The sequence below is a fragment of the Morone saxatilis genome, unplaced genomic scaffold (assembly GCF_004916995.1).
Source record: "Morone saxatilis isolate NCDOM2014 unplaced genomic scaffold, NCSU_SB_2.0 Contig4, whole genome shotgun sequence".
NCBI lineage: Eukaryota > Metazoa > Chordata > Actinopteri > Moronidae > Morone > Morone saxatilis.
Window position 1 is genome coordinate 12,832,688 of NW_023339984.1, and position 14,395 is coordinate 12,847,082.

Genomic DNA, 14,395 nt, shown 5'->3' on the forward strand with positions numbered 1-14,395 from the left:
TGTAAGTCATTTTTCAAGCACAAAAGTAACTGATCCAGCTCCTAAAATGTGAATATATCTTGCTCTCTTTGTTTCCTATGATGGTAAACTGAATATGTTTGGGTTTTAGGCTGTCAGTTGGTCCAAAAAAAAGGACAAATGTCTGACAACGTGTAGAGTAAATGATTAATGGACAACATATTCTTCAGATTAATCAATATGAAAAGTAATTATTTGCTGCAGCTAAATATGCATCGATCTGATCCGCTGGAATTGAGGCTGATACTTAGGTTATCAACCACATGTGACCAATCCACTTTAAATTTCACAAATGTCATAAAAATCAAGTGTTTAAGTGTTTCTGCTATTAGTTATATTAAGTTACAGCAGTCAAAGCAACTTAGTGTCACAGCAGTTCCTTTCCCCTTAAGTAACTTCACAAAAAAATGATCCCAATGAGCTCCAGCCAGTGAGGCATGCAGATTTTACAATTGGCAAAAGAGAGCACTAGTATCAGATTGATGATTGTATCTGCAGAAACTCTGAGTGTAAAAAAAGTGAAAAAGTCAGATCAGTTCATCTGTGTTTACAACCCTGACTGACAAAGGAGAAAACTTTCCGTAATAATTTTGCCAATTCAAATCAAAATCACTTTTCCTATTCATAGATGATATGAAAGAAGGCTTTGTGACTGCATAAACAAGCAATAATTATATGCCCATGGGAGTTATTTGCCAATTTGCCTTGTTATTTTGGTTATTTTTCAATAAAATTCCTCTTCCACTGCTGACTCGCCTTCAGGATGCAAAGAGAAAAACAACATTTGAAAACGCTGTTTCGGGGATCATAAGAGAGAAGAAGCTAAAAAAGTGGTCAGACACACAGCAGTTGCTCAATCTTCCTCTCGCGTGTTCAATCTACGGGGAGGATATGAAACATGTGAGATAACATCTGGACGTCTCATAGCATCTGTGCAACAATGCAAGACAGACTTTACTGACTCTAATGTAGAGGAACCCCCACCTCCACACATACACCATTGTGAACTGAAGTGGATTTCATGGATAAACACAGTGACTGTATCTCAAGGTGGAAGGTGTTTTGTAAACTTGGTGTAATTATGCGGTATTATAAAACAATGCCGCTACTGTCTGGTCCTTCATGCCCTGACATTTCACACGCTGTCATTTTGTTGCCACTATAAATATAAAAAACAGTCCGCCCCACCATAGACCTCTGTGCCCTCTTACCTTAAAGCAGAGCTCCCGTTGCTAGGCAGTGACACAGGTGATGTCGGCCATAGTTTGTTACCTCCCTCCACAACAAGTCCCAGTCAGGACGCCAAAGCAGCAAAACAACATGAAGTTTGAAACAGAACAATCTCTCGAGTTTCCGTAATCCAGTGAGTTAAGAGTAAACAGAGTAAATCCTCTTCAGTTCAAGGACCCACATTTTCCAAAGCATGTATTTCCTTTACGTCTCCTTAGCAGACAAAAAGTTACAGAAAAGATCTCCACGGGGCGACAGAGTGAGCCAGCTCCTTTCTCACACTGCAGTCGCAGCACAGAGGAGGGCTTTACAAAGTTCCCTATGAACCCACCCACTCATAACTAAGTAAAAATAGCACAGAAGGGGGCAGAGAAAGGACCCACATCAACTTAAAGGAAGCGCGGTCAATCCAGAGATTTCCTGAAATGCTACCTTACACCAGCTGGCAGCCAAACTTGTTCACAGGAATGTCAGGTCTGGGTGTCACGCACAAGGACTGACAAGACTGGGAGGTGGAGCTCAAGCATTTACAGCAGTTATGACTGTATACTGGGCTCCACCTTGTGTACTACTGATTAGTAGACTAAAAGAGTAAGACTGGCCGGGCCAAGTAGTAGTTATGAATGCTAATACAAAACTTGTTATCGGATGTTATCAGTGTCAATTATGTGTTGTGTGTCTGACTGCTTCAACTTTACACTGAAGCTTGGCCTCCATTTGTAGCAGCAGTGACAGTGTAAGTGGTGGCAGGTTAGGGTTACCCCACGCTTTCACCTTTCACAGTTAACTGCCCAGAGGTCCAGTTTCAGAGTCATAGAATAAAAGAGACTGCAGACACTGAAATGTAAGCCAATACCTCTTATATAAACACTCATACAGTATATAGACACAACCTCTACTACTTCTGATACTATAGTAATACGGCAAAGACAAAATACAGAAGTCATAAATGTGGAAAATCCCAAACAAAAAGCAGCAACTCCCCTACAGACATTGGTCTAGCCCCCTATCAGAGTTTGACATTGTAAAATGTCCCGCTCAGTATGTATCTTGGTCACAAGAAACAAATCTAAGAGATGTGTGTCAAGATTGTTTATCTTTAACCTGGTATCCAAAATGCATGTTACCACGAACTGTGCTTGAAGCTGAACGCTAATGTTAGGATTGTAGAAATACCAATGTTGGTCTCCAGCTTAAAACTCAACACTGACACTACCTCCAGGCCCAACCTGAATTACAGCCTCGCTAGCTAGACTTTGATCTTGTTCAATAAAGTCTCACTCCTGTCTGCATCCTGCTGCGCTGCACATGGTTTTCCCATACAGTTAAAGTCAACTATGTGTGTCCTACTGAACAGCCTGGTCACCCACCCACAGTCTCCTTTTCAATAATGAATAAGCAGAGTCTAGACTGTAGAGTTGTTATATCACTGTTTAGAGCACTTAGAAATCATACAACTGAAGTCAGTAGGCAATAAACTTTAAGACATCCAGAGTGTTGTTGTAAGTAGTGTTTCTAAAATGATCAATTTTGAAGTTTAAGGACAGTAAATTCCTCAAGAAAATACAAATTTATGGTGGTGAAAAAGCTGTTTACGTGTTCAGATGATTTAAAATGTGTGAAAGTGCTATAGAGAAGTTAAAGTACTAGAGATACCAGGCACTGCCATCGAATAGGTTTTTAGCTTCTGAGCATTAGATGTTCACTTTATCAGAAATAATAGGGTTTTCCCACCAACCATGCAAGTACCGCATGACTTATAACCGAGGATAACAAATAACACTCGATTCAGAAGGCTGCAATAGAGCAAGTCTTGCTACAGCCTCAGCAGTGCAAAACAGGAACGGCTGCAAACTGCTTAAACTGAAGAAAGTTGCACCACAGAAAAGGGAGGTGGCAGATAATATTGTGGCCAGTTTACTTTCACCTTCCAAACAAATGTGTATTTAAATTTTTTATATTATTGAGTAATGTTTCTTTAGTCTTAACACTTTAAACTGTCTCAAATAAAGGCGCTTACTCCTAATTATCCAGTTCAAATTGCTCAGCAAACACTTAAAGCAGAGTTTAAACAGAATATAGCGTCTGAATCTCATGCATCAACACACTAGTTTGCTCTTCTTCCATGTGATTTCACATCAAATCAAACAGTCTGATTAAATACAAGCTGTTCATATTTGGAGAGCCAAGTTCGACGGACGCCTCTGACACAACCCCTCGGTGTGTGTGCGCTTTTTCTGTTTGATCAGCTGCAAGTCAAGAGTAAAAAAAGGGGGGGAAACAGAGTAATCAGCATATTTACTCAGAAAAGGAAGAACAAACCAGATGCAGCAAATCGGCTGTTGATGAGACACCAGATATACCAGTCAGGGTGCCACCGAGCTTCTGAATGAATGAGAAACAGGTGACGGTACTGGAATGACAGGTATGACTGTAATTATGTAGCATGGCAGCCAGATAAGCAACATAAGACTGGCAGAGATCACTTCAGGCAGTCTTATTATGAACGAGGTAACGATCAGGACTCATCATGTAACCCAGCAGAAGACACAATGGCACAACACGCTCTTTAAAAAGTTCACAAGAAATACGTCACTCTATTTTTTTAATAAGTTCAAGTCACAGCGTCTCACTCGTATGGCACCTCCATTTAAGCTCTTCTATATTTAGCCAGCCGATGATGCATTCATGAATACAAAAAACACAGAGGCTATGCTACTTGTCACTGTCTTATTACTACCACCCATATTTCATTGCTACTTGAAAGAAAAGACCGATCCACGTAAGCCAAGAAACAAAAGACAGAGGAGGAACAATGAGCAAGGTCAAAGCACACATAAAACAGGAAGCAAGAACACTAAAAAGGTGACCAGGTCAATATGGTGGATAGAAACAGGAGAAACACAAAAATAAAAATACAGGAGTGCAGGAAAAACCATGAAAACATGTGAAATAACATCTGGTACAAGAACTGTTATAGTTATGGACAGAACGACAAACCGAACAAATGACTGTAGCGGCAAAAAAATGACTTAAAATTAAAAAAAATAAATAAAACAATGAGTTTTAAGAGAGCCTTACAAACGGTTGGAACGCCTAAAAAATGTATCTGAATTCAAATAATTTCAACAACACCTTAAAACAACGTCTTAAATCTTGCCTCTGACAAATAGCTCCCATATTGTGAGACTTAAGGTCAGACTTAAACTGTTAGACTTAAACTTACAATGAAACTAATACAAACTAAAAAATTTGAAACAATAAAAACTCAACTAATACGGGGAAAACCACTCGGGAAACTAACTGAAAGTGAATATGAAATTATTAAGTACCTTATGTTACCTTGCTCAACTTATTATCACATGACTTAGGTCACCTGAGCTTGCTCCATTTGCTGAATGAAGACCATGTGATCAAAACCTCTGAAAGCTAATAAGTTGACATCTGAACTAATTTTGTTATCAGCAGATTACAAAGAAGTGACTTTGGCTGTCTGTTGCCTTATTTCTTTTCCATTTAAGTTGAGTTAATAGGTTAACTTATAACCATATGTGAGGCTGCTTGGAGGCAGGAGGCGGTCAGTAAGGGTACGACAAGACGACGTGTAGCAGCCGACGGGTGTGGATGGAGATGAGGAAGGGGCAGATGGCAGATGGACTGCGTCATAGGACAAGCAACACACACACGAGCGTACACACACTTGATGCGTCTTGACATCAGCAGCGGAGTGACTCATAACCAGAGCAGCAACGTGCGTGCTTTGTCTGGCCAACTGTGGACCAGAAGATAAACTCAATTTTGGACTCGGAAGACGCAGCACGACGGGACGCTCACTGAGAATTCAAGGAATCTGATTGGAGAGTGAGGGTCGTGGAGGGGTTCGTCAAAGCCCGGGTCATGGAGGGGGAGCTCAAAAGGGCCAATCAAACAGCTGGGGGGAGGTATTTGGAGGTATCCCGTACTCCCTACCTGGGGAGGCAGCGTCCCCATCCAGCAGGTTGTCGTCCTCGGTGGTGTGAAAGTCCATGATGACGCCGGCTCCATCCAGCAGCTCCTCGTCGCTGCTGGCGCTGGCGATGCTGTTGTAGCTGTTCCTGCAGTAGCCTCTGTGGTAGAGCTGCTCCGACTCCATTTAGCAACGCGCCGGTGCCCTGGATGATAAGGAGGGAAGGAGGGAAGGAAGGGGGAGTGGTGGAGATATACACACCGTGTTTGTGAGGATGCTAGATTATAGAGTCTACAGGGTGAAGTGAGTCTATCAGGTGACACAGATGACGAGGGTTGGGTTGTCACCTGTGTGTACTGACTCACAGGTAAACAGACGGACACACACATACACACATTCAGTCTGACAAAAGTCAACTTTGAACGACACACTACACACCATTCATTCACACCGTTCATTCACTTTATCCACTCATTACATTCCTGTCTTGTTATATCTGCAGAATGAAGCAACTGGTGCTTCCACTGGGAAACCAAATATATGCAAAGGTATCAACTGCATTTTCAATGTGCAAATAGCTTAGAGATTAGAGAAACAGTCTGACAGAAATATTGTTAACTGCTGGAGCGCACAGTGGCGGAAGATAAAGTAAAAGAGGGAACGAGAGAGAGAAGGGATTCAGGTGATCCCTCGGAGTTTAAGACGAATGTGGGCTGTCAGGGTGCTTTATAATGGAGAGAAAGGATGTTTGATTGTGATGATGATGATGAGCCAAAGTGAACTCAAGCCTCGTCCGTCCATGAAAGCAATGAGGTGGAATGATTTAGAACAGATATTTGGACCACTTAGCCAAGAGATGCAAAAAGAAGAAAATTGATCGTAGATTTTAAACAGTCGATAAATCTTCTTAACCACATCTGACAAGTCAATATCTCAGCTATGAAACTGCCACCATTCTTTCCTTTTTAACTCTTTCTTCCTATTAGCAACACTTTATTTTACACGTCTATACTTTTCCAAGACAGAACTATGTAATCAGGTGTTAATTGTAGAGAAAATAGACGTGTTGGGATAAATACATGCTGAGTTACTACAGTATAACCTACAGAAGGATATATGTAAAATATGTCTACAGGCAAGCAAGGAATTCAACATAGAGGGAGAATAAAGTTTACAACGATAAATACATATTGAAAAAATATTTACTTGGGTTTTTTCTCTAGTAAAACTTCCTAGGAAATTGCAGACCTATAAAATAAAGCGTTCTATTTCTTAAGTATTAAAGGTACTGTCGACTCAGATGTTAAAAATGTGTTTTTAGATGTACAATGGCTGTGGATCTCTGTGATATTCTTCCAATTAATGTGGTTTTGAAAGCAGAACAGTGAATTTGGAGACTGGATTACAACATCAGATCATCTTAATTCAAACAATATAGACCCACTGGGTGGAGGCTTTACAATTCAAATGCTCAAAAAACTGGTCTGACTGGATGAATTTAGCCTCCGTTCAAAGAAGTGTTGTGAAGTTACATCTAGACATAAAAACGGAGTAAAATGTTAAAATAGAAAGTGTGTTGTGTCTGTATCGTTTCATACATTTAAAGATATTTGGCAGTGATGTTATAACGTTCTGGTCGCTGCTGAGTCAAGTGGTGTATTTATAGACCGAGGGATTAAAATGACACATGGACATCCTTGCTACAATGAGAGTATGATTATGATAACAAGGATAACAGCGCTGCACCAAAGAGAGCAGAGCTGCATCAACACACAGCAACAACTCACCTTTGCTCAAACCTCTCCCCCCTGTGGAGAAGGTGGGAACTGCATCCGACTCTGTGACCACAAAGTGACAGACGTGACCTAAATGATCTCCACTGAGCCGAGCACAATGACAGCCCAATGACTCCTGAAAATTACAGATAACCTAAAGATATTTATAGGATTATCGACCTCAGGGCATGATGAGTCACGAGAGAGAGAGAGAGAGTTGTGGAGAAAGATAAAGATTTAATGTGCCCTGTTGCTGTGGCCTGACTGATCTTCACTAATCCTTAATGGTGTGATAGGCGACTCCACATTTCTCTATATCCGTGGCCTAATCGATGTCTAAGCTCGCTCCATATCAACCTGAATGGATTCGATTGCCTACTCGATCACGATTTCTTGTCTTGATTTTCGTGCAGTGGACTTTGAGAAAGTGACATTCACAAAAGGCCACAATGAAAAGGAAGTGAAAAAAAAGAAAAGCTGGAGTCGGCTCGATCAATTTAGGACGTGGATTCCTCTAAAAATGCTTTTGTAACAAAAAGGCTTTTATCCAGCGTGTACTGACAGTTTATAAAAATGAACGCCAAGGCAAGAGAAGGCAAACTGTATTTTCATTTTGTATTATTTGAGGTACATTTGAAAAGATAGTGAGTTTCTGGGTGAACATATTACATATTTTTACTGTCTGAGAATTCTCTACATTAACGTTTTGTGAGCTGAGCTTTGTTGAATGAGTGCAGTGCTAAAACGTATCTTCACAAGCATCAAATATTTGACTTACCAGCTTATAAAACTGCAATTTGCTTTCTATCTGATGTTTGCTTTTAAAAAACTGCACATCCAACACCCTCATCAGAGATAATACAGCAAGTTTTGCATCCATGCAATATTTTTCTCATTAAAGTTATATCATAATAGTATTGCGAAGATGTTGCAACCATCAGTTTTCCTCAATTTTTGTTCAGTTGAGTTATAGTAGAAAACTCTATGATTCAGTTTTATGTGAAAATCAAAGCATGATTGGTTTTCCACCATTGTCCCACACATAAGAGGAAATTTGCATGAAAAATAACCTTTTTAACCTCCCCACATTGTACCGCTGGACAACTTTTCAGTATGTAAGTCACAGTCGTTGGTACCCTGTGACAACAACAGGCATTCATCACATCTCCAATTTGTGAATCCATTAGAGGTAGCAGCAGTTTTCTGCCGGCCAACCAAAAGAAACACACAAAAAAACGCCACAAAGGGTTAAAGTACCATTGTTCAACCAAAAAACGACTTTAATTTAATAAACTTAATTTAAATAGCCTGACCAATATTGGACTTATGAGGCATATATCGTTGTCAATATTTGAAAGATATATATCAATTTATATGTAATTCATTGTTTTACATAAACGCATACCATGAACAAACAACTTTTAAAGTGACCTTTAACATTTTTTAAGGGTTTTTAAGTATTGTGACTTTAATGTGTACTGAGTGGGACATTTTAGTTGAAATCTAAACTTCTGGTGGACACACTGTCATTGCGACCCTGTTTCTAAACTACCATAAACATATATTTGTTCCAGTCAGCCTGTATAGCAGCAACACCAATTATTGGTCAGGCTTTAATTCAGATTTATTTTATATCTAAAAATGGCCTGCAACAGCGCCGACCCCATCCCCTTTAGACATGGGGTGCTGCAGTCAAAGTCACTCACCTCTAACAAATAAATGTAGACACTCTGGTATGTTGGTAATACCACATCACAGCACAAGCTATATTGAACAAAAGCTTTGTGCAAACGCCAACAGTGAAACTGAAGACCACTAATCCTCTCTGGCACAAACTCTATAATGTGAGGAAAAGAGGAAAGAGAAACTTTCCCTGCGCCAACAACCACAATGATTCACCATGAGACGGGACTTCCCTTTGAGCTATATCGAATCAGTGAGGCCAGGAAATTCAATTGAGCTTGTTGGCAGAGTCAATGGCGAGGCAGAGATCTTCTAGGTGAACTCATGTATGATATCGCCTTTTTTTTTTAAAGCTCTTTGACCTCTAGTTACACTGCACAATCATCATGATTCAAACCTGCTTAATAACACCAAACTTTCTTTACTTCCAGTTTGTTTGGGTTTTAATTGAAGCTTTTGTGCTAGCTCTGAGTTTTAACAGCAGGGGTGCTATCTCATGCAGCAAAACAAGAGCGAGAGAATGAAATGCATATTAAAGGTGTGCAATTATCTTTTTAGACAGACAGCTCCGATATTTAATGAACTGTGCTGCCGAGCCGCTCTGCGATGGTCTGCTTTAATAAGACTTGTCATTTTTCATCCCATTTCTCTCCGCTGGTGACATCTGATCACTATAATTATGATCTATCTCTTATGGTCTGCAGAATGTGTGTTCGTGTTTCCTCTCGTTCTGTGCAACAGTAATCAAAACAGTAATTATGCCAGGGAGACTGGAGTGTGTTGATTATTGAGGAACTACCTTACGAGTCAGATTTCATTTCAGTGTTTGAGGACGTGGATAAGTTAAGGACAGGGAGGAGTGTGTGTGTGTGTGTGTGTGTGTGATACGGTCGATAACAGCAGCGTAATCAACAGCGAGGAAACAAAACGTTGCAGGGTCGGCTGATGTTACACAACTAGTGGAGCAGCAAGGGGCTTTATCTTTCTCCGCCTGGTCACTATGGAGGTGTTGCCCAGGCGACTGTTGCTGGGATGTGACTCAGCGTTTTGCCCTCCCTCTAACCGACAGGCTCACACCTCCTCCATAGACGGGGCCAGTAAGCTGACACGCATCTTTCAAAAAAGGCAGCAGGAGCTCGATATATGGATCGCTTTTGTAGCAAAACATCCACCTTGCAGCGGTATTAATTGTGAAGTTTCTCTTCACAATTAATACTAAAAGTTTTAATTAGAGGTTTCAGTGGATTCAATTGATAATAGTAAAAACATACGTTAGGTAGGTTTTTTCTATTCTAAGTCTATTAAATATAAAATTATAACAAATGACCAGAGCCTAAAGTGACTTTAAAATAGTTTTGTCTAAGCACCAGACAAAAAACCTAATGATATTTGATTTGTAATAAGTGAAAGAAAGTAAATCTTCACATTAAATCATCAGCATTTTTTTGTATTACTTTTGTTTTAAAACAATCTTTTAAGCAATAAACCATTAAAGCAATCATCATTGATTTTTATGTTGGCTGTGTTGTGCTTCTTTGTATTCTTTTGTCTTCTTGGGACCATGTTGGAAATACATGTTTTCACTTTAACATCTGACAACAACTGACTGCAAATCGACTATTCGATTAAGTTAATATGATGTTGAAAATGGCATACAGCGATACATTTTCTTAATAGTATCCTCTTTCCAAGCCTTGAAAAAGATCAAGTATTGTACTTTATGTATGCTTCTATGTGGCATTTTTGTTTCAGCGCACCAGATTAATAGAGGTGTTAGTATCAATAACGACATAACAAAAGATATACTGCAGGCATATAACGGAGGTCAGTAAGTTTCATATTGAACTAGTGGACAGATTTAATCCACCATACTAGCTCATCACAGATATATCAGTACTATATGTTCTTTTCAGCCAGTAAGTTACATACATTTTAAGAAGTGCTTAATGTTAGAGAGCACTGATCTGTCGGGCTCTACTTTTGATACTTTTTTGGATCATTATAAAATAAAAATACAGAGCTTAGTCTGGTTACAGTTTTACTTAGATTAGCCTGCTTGTCTTATTATTATTAAAAGAAAATGTTGACTTTTTTGGCTACTAATCAGACTAAGTAAGAAAATAAAATGGATTGTTTGATAGACTACATCACTTCATGATTAATCAATAAATCACAAAAAACTTGCTACGGTTAATTTCTAGTGAAACTTTTGTTAGCTCCAGTTTAACATGTCTGCAAATGCCACTGAAGACAGAGGAAGTTCCTACTTTTACAAAATGAATGCTGACAGATGAATAATACATGTCCTATCTGGCCTGCAGTGAAAGTAAAAGAAATACAGCCATTCAAGAAATCCTTCAGTGTGTGCGTGTGCTATCAATGAGGCTTTGTCAGCTATCAATTTCATCCAGCCTACGCCAGCCTGAGAATATCATTTTACTTGAAAAAGACAGCAGCGGATGCATCCTAGAATTTTTAAAAAGCGGTCTAATTCTATTGAAAACATCATTTAGCTGTGAAAAATGAATCACAACAAGGTCATTAATGTATCTCACTATGCTGTAATCGTGTGCTGCGAATCATTTAGAAAGAGCAGATCACGTGTTAACACGGAAATCTCATTCTGGAGATGTGAAGTCCGGGCTGATGTTTTCATCTGAGACATACAAGGAAGTGAAAGTCAAGACGGTTATTTAGCAAGATTCAAAAACATTTCTCGTTTGTAATATTACCTTCTACCTCCAGAAGGTAGATGAACACTCGAATGTGACATCTCGACTGTCTGGTTGTGAATGAAACTCTAAGGTCATGCTTAACGAAATGAAGGCGAACACTCCAGACGGACATAACGCAATCAGGAGCGCTGATTAAACCAACAGCGACAGCAAATCAAATAAGGAGTGTTGCAGTGCCTCTGGTCTGACCCGTCTGTAACCACTGAGTGAAAGGAGTAAAACTGCCACAGACTCTTGATTCTGCTGTGAAAGGAGAGCCGGTTAATCATATGTTATAATATATATAATGTAACACCTGAACAGTGGTGCAGTTAACAGGTAGCAGCAGGGAAACATTAACTTGAGTTGTACTTGAGTACAAATGCAGATTCTCCTGACCTCAATATGTTTGACATGCTGTTTACTTGTGCTGGAATGATTAGTTAATCGACAGAAAAACGGACATAAAATTGGATAACTGATTAATCGTGAAAGTTATTCAACAATCAAAAATGCCAAACATTTGCCAGCTTCAAAAGTAGGAGTGTTGTAAACTTGATTTTGGGAACATGCACAGGGGATTTTATCGGACGAACAACTAATCGATAACGAAAATCCAATAATAGTAGTTTAGGTAGTTGATGTCAACAGACTACCTGATGACGAGAAGTCAACTTATAAGTTATTATCCACCCTCAGCCAAAGTCTAGGGATGGGCACTGTTAATGAGATTTGTCTATATACTGTATGATGTAGTATGTGGCAGTGGTTCATACTATATACTCTTTCCAATACAAATAAACATTAAATAAACAAATATATACATTTTGCATTAACCGCTTAATTGGTTGGTCTATAAAATGTTTGAAAACGGTGAAAAATATACTTTTACAATTTATATATTTTATATTTGCCTAAGTTGATATATTTAAATGTATCCAGGGAAATGTCCAGAACCCAAATATATTCAGTTTGCTATAATAGAAGACGACGAAATCCAGCAAATATTCACTTTTAAGAACCAAAAAGTGTGAATTCTTGCCTCAAAAATAACTTTTAATCAGTTTTATGTATTGTGTGGTAAATGCCAATGAACTATATGATGATGGAAAGCCAGGAAGGCTCTTACATGGGTTTCTGATTTGTACTGTTTGTTCTATATATTGTTTAATGTGTCCAGCACTTTATACACCCAATTATTATTATTTTGTGTCATTTTCAGCTGGCATTCAAATGTTAATTAAAAAAAATCAGCCTTAATAACTATGCGTAGTGCTATTTTACACAATAAAATCTCAAAATTAGAAATAAAACACCACAGTAAATATAAATGTGATACCCAGCTCAACTTTTTTTACCCTCCATAGTAGCTTTGACATTAGGTTGCACCACATAATAGGACTTACAGCAGGAGAAAAGCCTGTTTTAGGAGAATAACCATCATGTGATCTGATTTTTCAGTGCCAATGATGATAGACAACCATGACACATCCAGCATGGTGAACACAATCTCACACACAGTCCTGTCCAGCAGGGTTAGCCGTGCATGCTGCATTACATGGTGAAAATAAAGCCAAAAAATTTAAAAAATAAAAGCACATCACAGAGGGGGAACTGTTTGCATGCAGCAGTCGGGACTGTGCAGTGTGTCCTCTGGCTGCAGGCCTGAGTCCACCAAAGCCTCGAATAAAAACCACCCAAAAAATAAATATATAAATATATAAATATATATATATATTGCACACAAGCTAACGGTGCATATGCAATTGAACAGTGCAAGTTAGCCTGCAAGCTAACCAGGGAGCTAACTAGCGCGGCAGCTCGGCCACAGCAACAAGAGGGATGTTAAAAATCAACCTGTGAGCTCAACAAACGTGACAGCCACAAGAGGATGGATGTATGGACGGATGGCCTCGGATGGTGACACACACACACACATATATCTCTGGTTTCAAACACACACACAGTGAGCTAACCCCTCATTAACCGCTAATAATAATAGTAATTATTGTTATTATGATTAAAACCGGAGCGACGTACCTTCCTGATGCCTCAAATCCAGCTCGGACACAACAATTCATCCTCTTCCTGAGTTGAAACTGAGGGGTTTTTTGTTTCCTTTACACCGGTGGTGGATTTGACATTCTCCTCATCATGATGGTGTTTTCTTTTTTCAGTCCCATTCCTGTGTCAGTGACGTTCACTTCCTGTTTCCCATCCCAGCAGCAGCAGCTCCAACCACCTCCTCCTCCTCTTCCTCCTCCTCCTCTTCCTCCTCTTCCTCTTCCTCCTCTACCCAGTATCTGTGATAGCAAAAACAGACAGGGAGGAGAAAAGAGGATCAATTATTCATCCAGTCACCGCAATCAAAAAGGCTGGTAGGTAGTATTTAGTACAAATGAGCTGTGGTACTTTACTGCAGAGTGTAGCAGTGTGCAGGAACTAGTAGTGTAACTGATTACTAATACATATTCAACATTGTTTCAGTTAACAACCCCCTAAAAGAATATGAGTTACATCATTACTTTTGTTGATCTAAATAATCCAGTTATATCCTTGGATTCATTTTTGTAAACGCTTACGTTCAGCAGCTGGAAATACTCCCATTGCTTTGGTTTTAATAAATAAAACTTGGATTTTAAGCACATCAATTATGGAGAGAAGGGGCACAATAAGTAGCAGAAATGTAATATAGGTAGGAGTGTAACTAATTACTGTTGGCAAGGAGTAATATGTAAACTAATATTAGTCTTGTGAGTTATTTATTACTCGTTTCTAATTACTCCCTGTCAACAGTAATTAGTTACACTACTACCTATATTACATTTATGCTACTTATTTTGTCCCTTCTCCCCAATCTTTAAATGAGTAGAATGAGTAATAAATACATTTTTAGTAGAGTAACTAGCCTAACACTGGTGTGGAGACAATTCATTAACTGACAAAGAATTGATGGACACAAAATGGATGCACAACCGTTTTGATAATCAATTAATCTTTATGGTTATTTATCAAGCAAGAATTTCAGA

At 39.1% G+C, this 14,395-nt stretch overlaps 1 protein-coding gene across 4 annotated transcripts in view; it reads right to left on the minus strand.

Annotated features, from left to right (window-relative positions):
* clcn3 (chloride channel 3) overlaps positions 1 to 13,549 on the minus strand; it is a 36,888-nt gene extending 23,339 nt beyond the window's left edge. For 2 of the 4 annotated variants that reach the window (XM_035675220.1, XM_035675223.1), the window contains exons 1-2: positions 13,407 to 13,549; positions 5,218 to 5,399 (exon numbers count right to left, since the gene is read on the minus strand). In XM_035675220.1, coding sequence (XP_035531113.1) covers positions 5,218 to 5,380 — 163 coding nt within the window. In that variant the 5' untranslated portion in view covers positions 5,381 to 5,399; positions 13,407 to 13,549. Of the gene's footprint in view, positions 1 to 1,229; positions 1,655 to 5,217; positions 5,400 to 13,406 lie in introns of those variants that run through there. The other 2 variants (XM_035675222.1, XM_035675224.1) reach the window with 2 other exon arrangements.
* Positions 13,550 to 14,395: the final 846 nt, after the last annotated feature.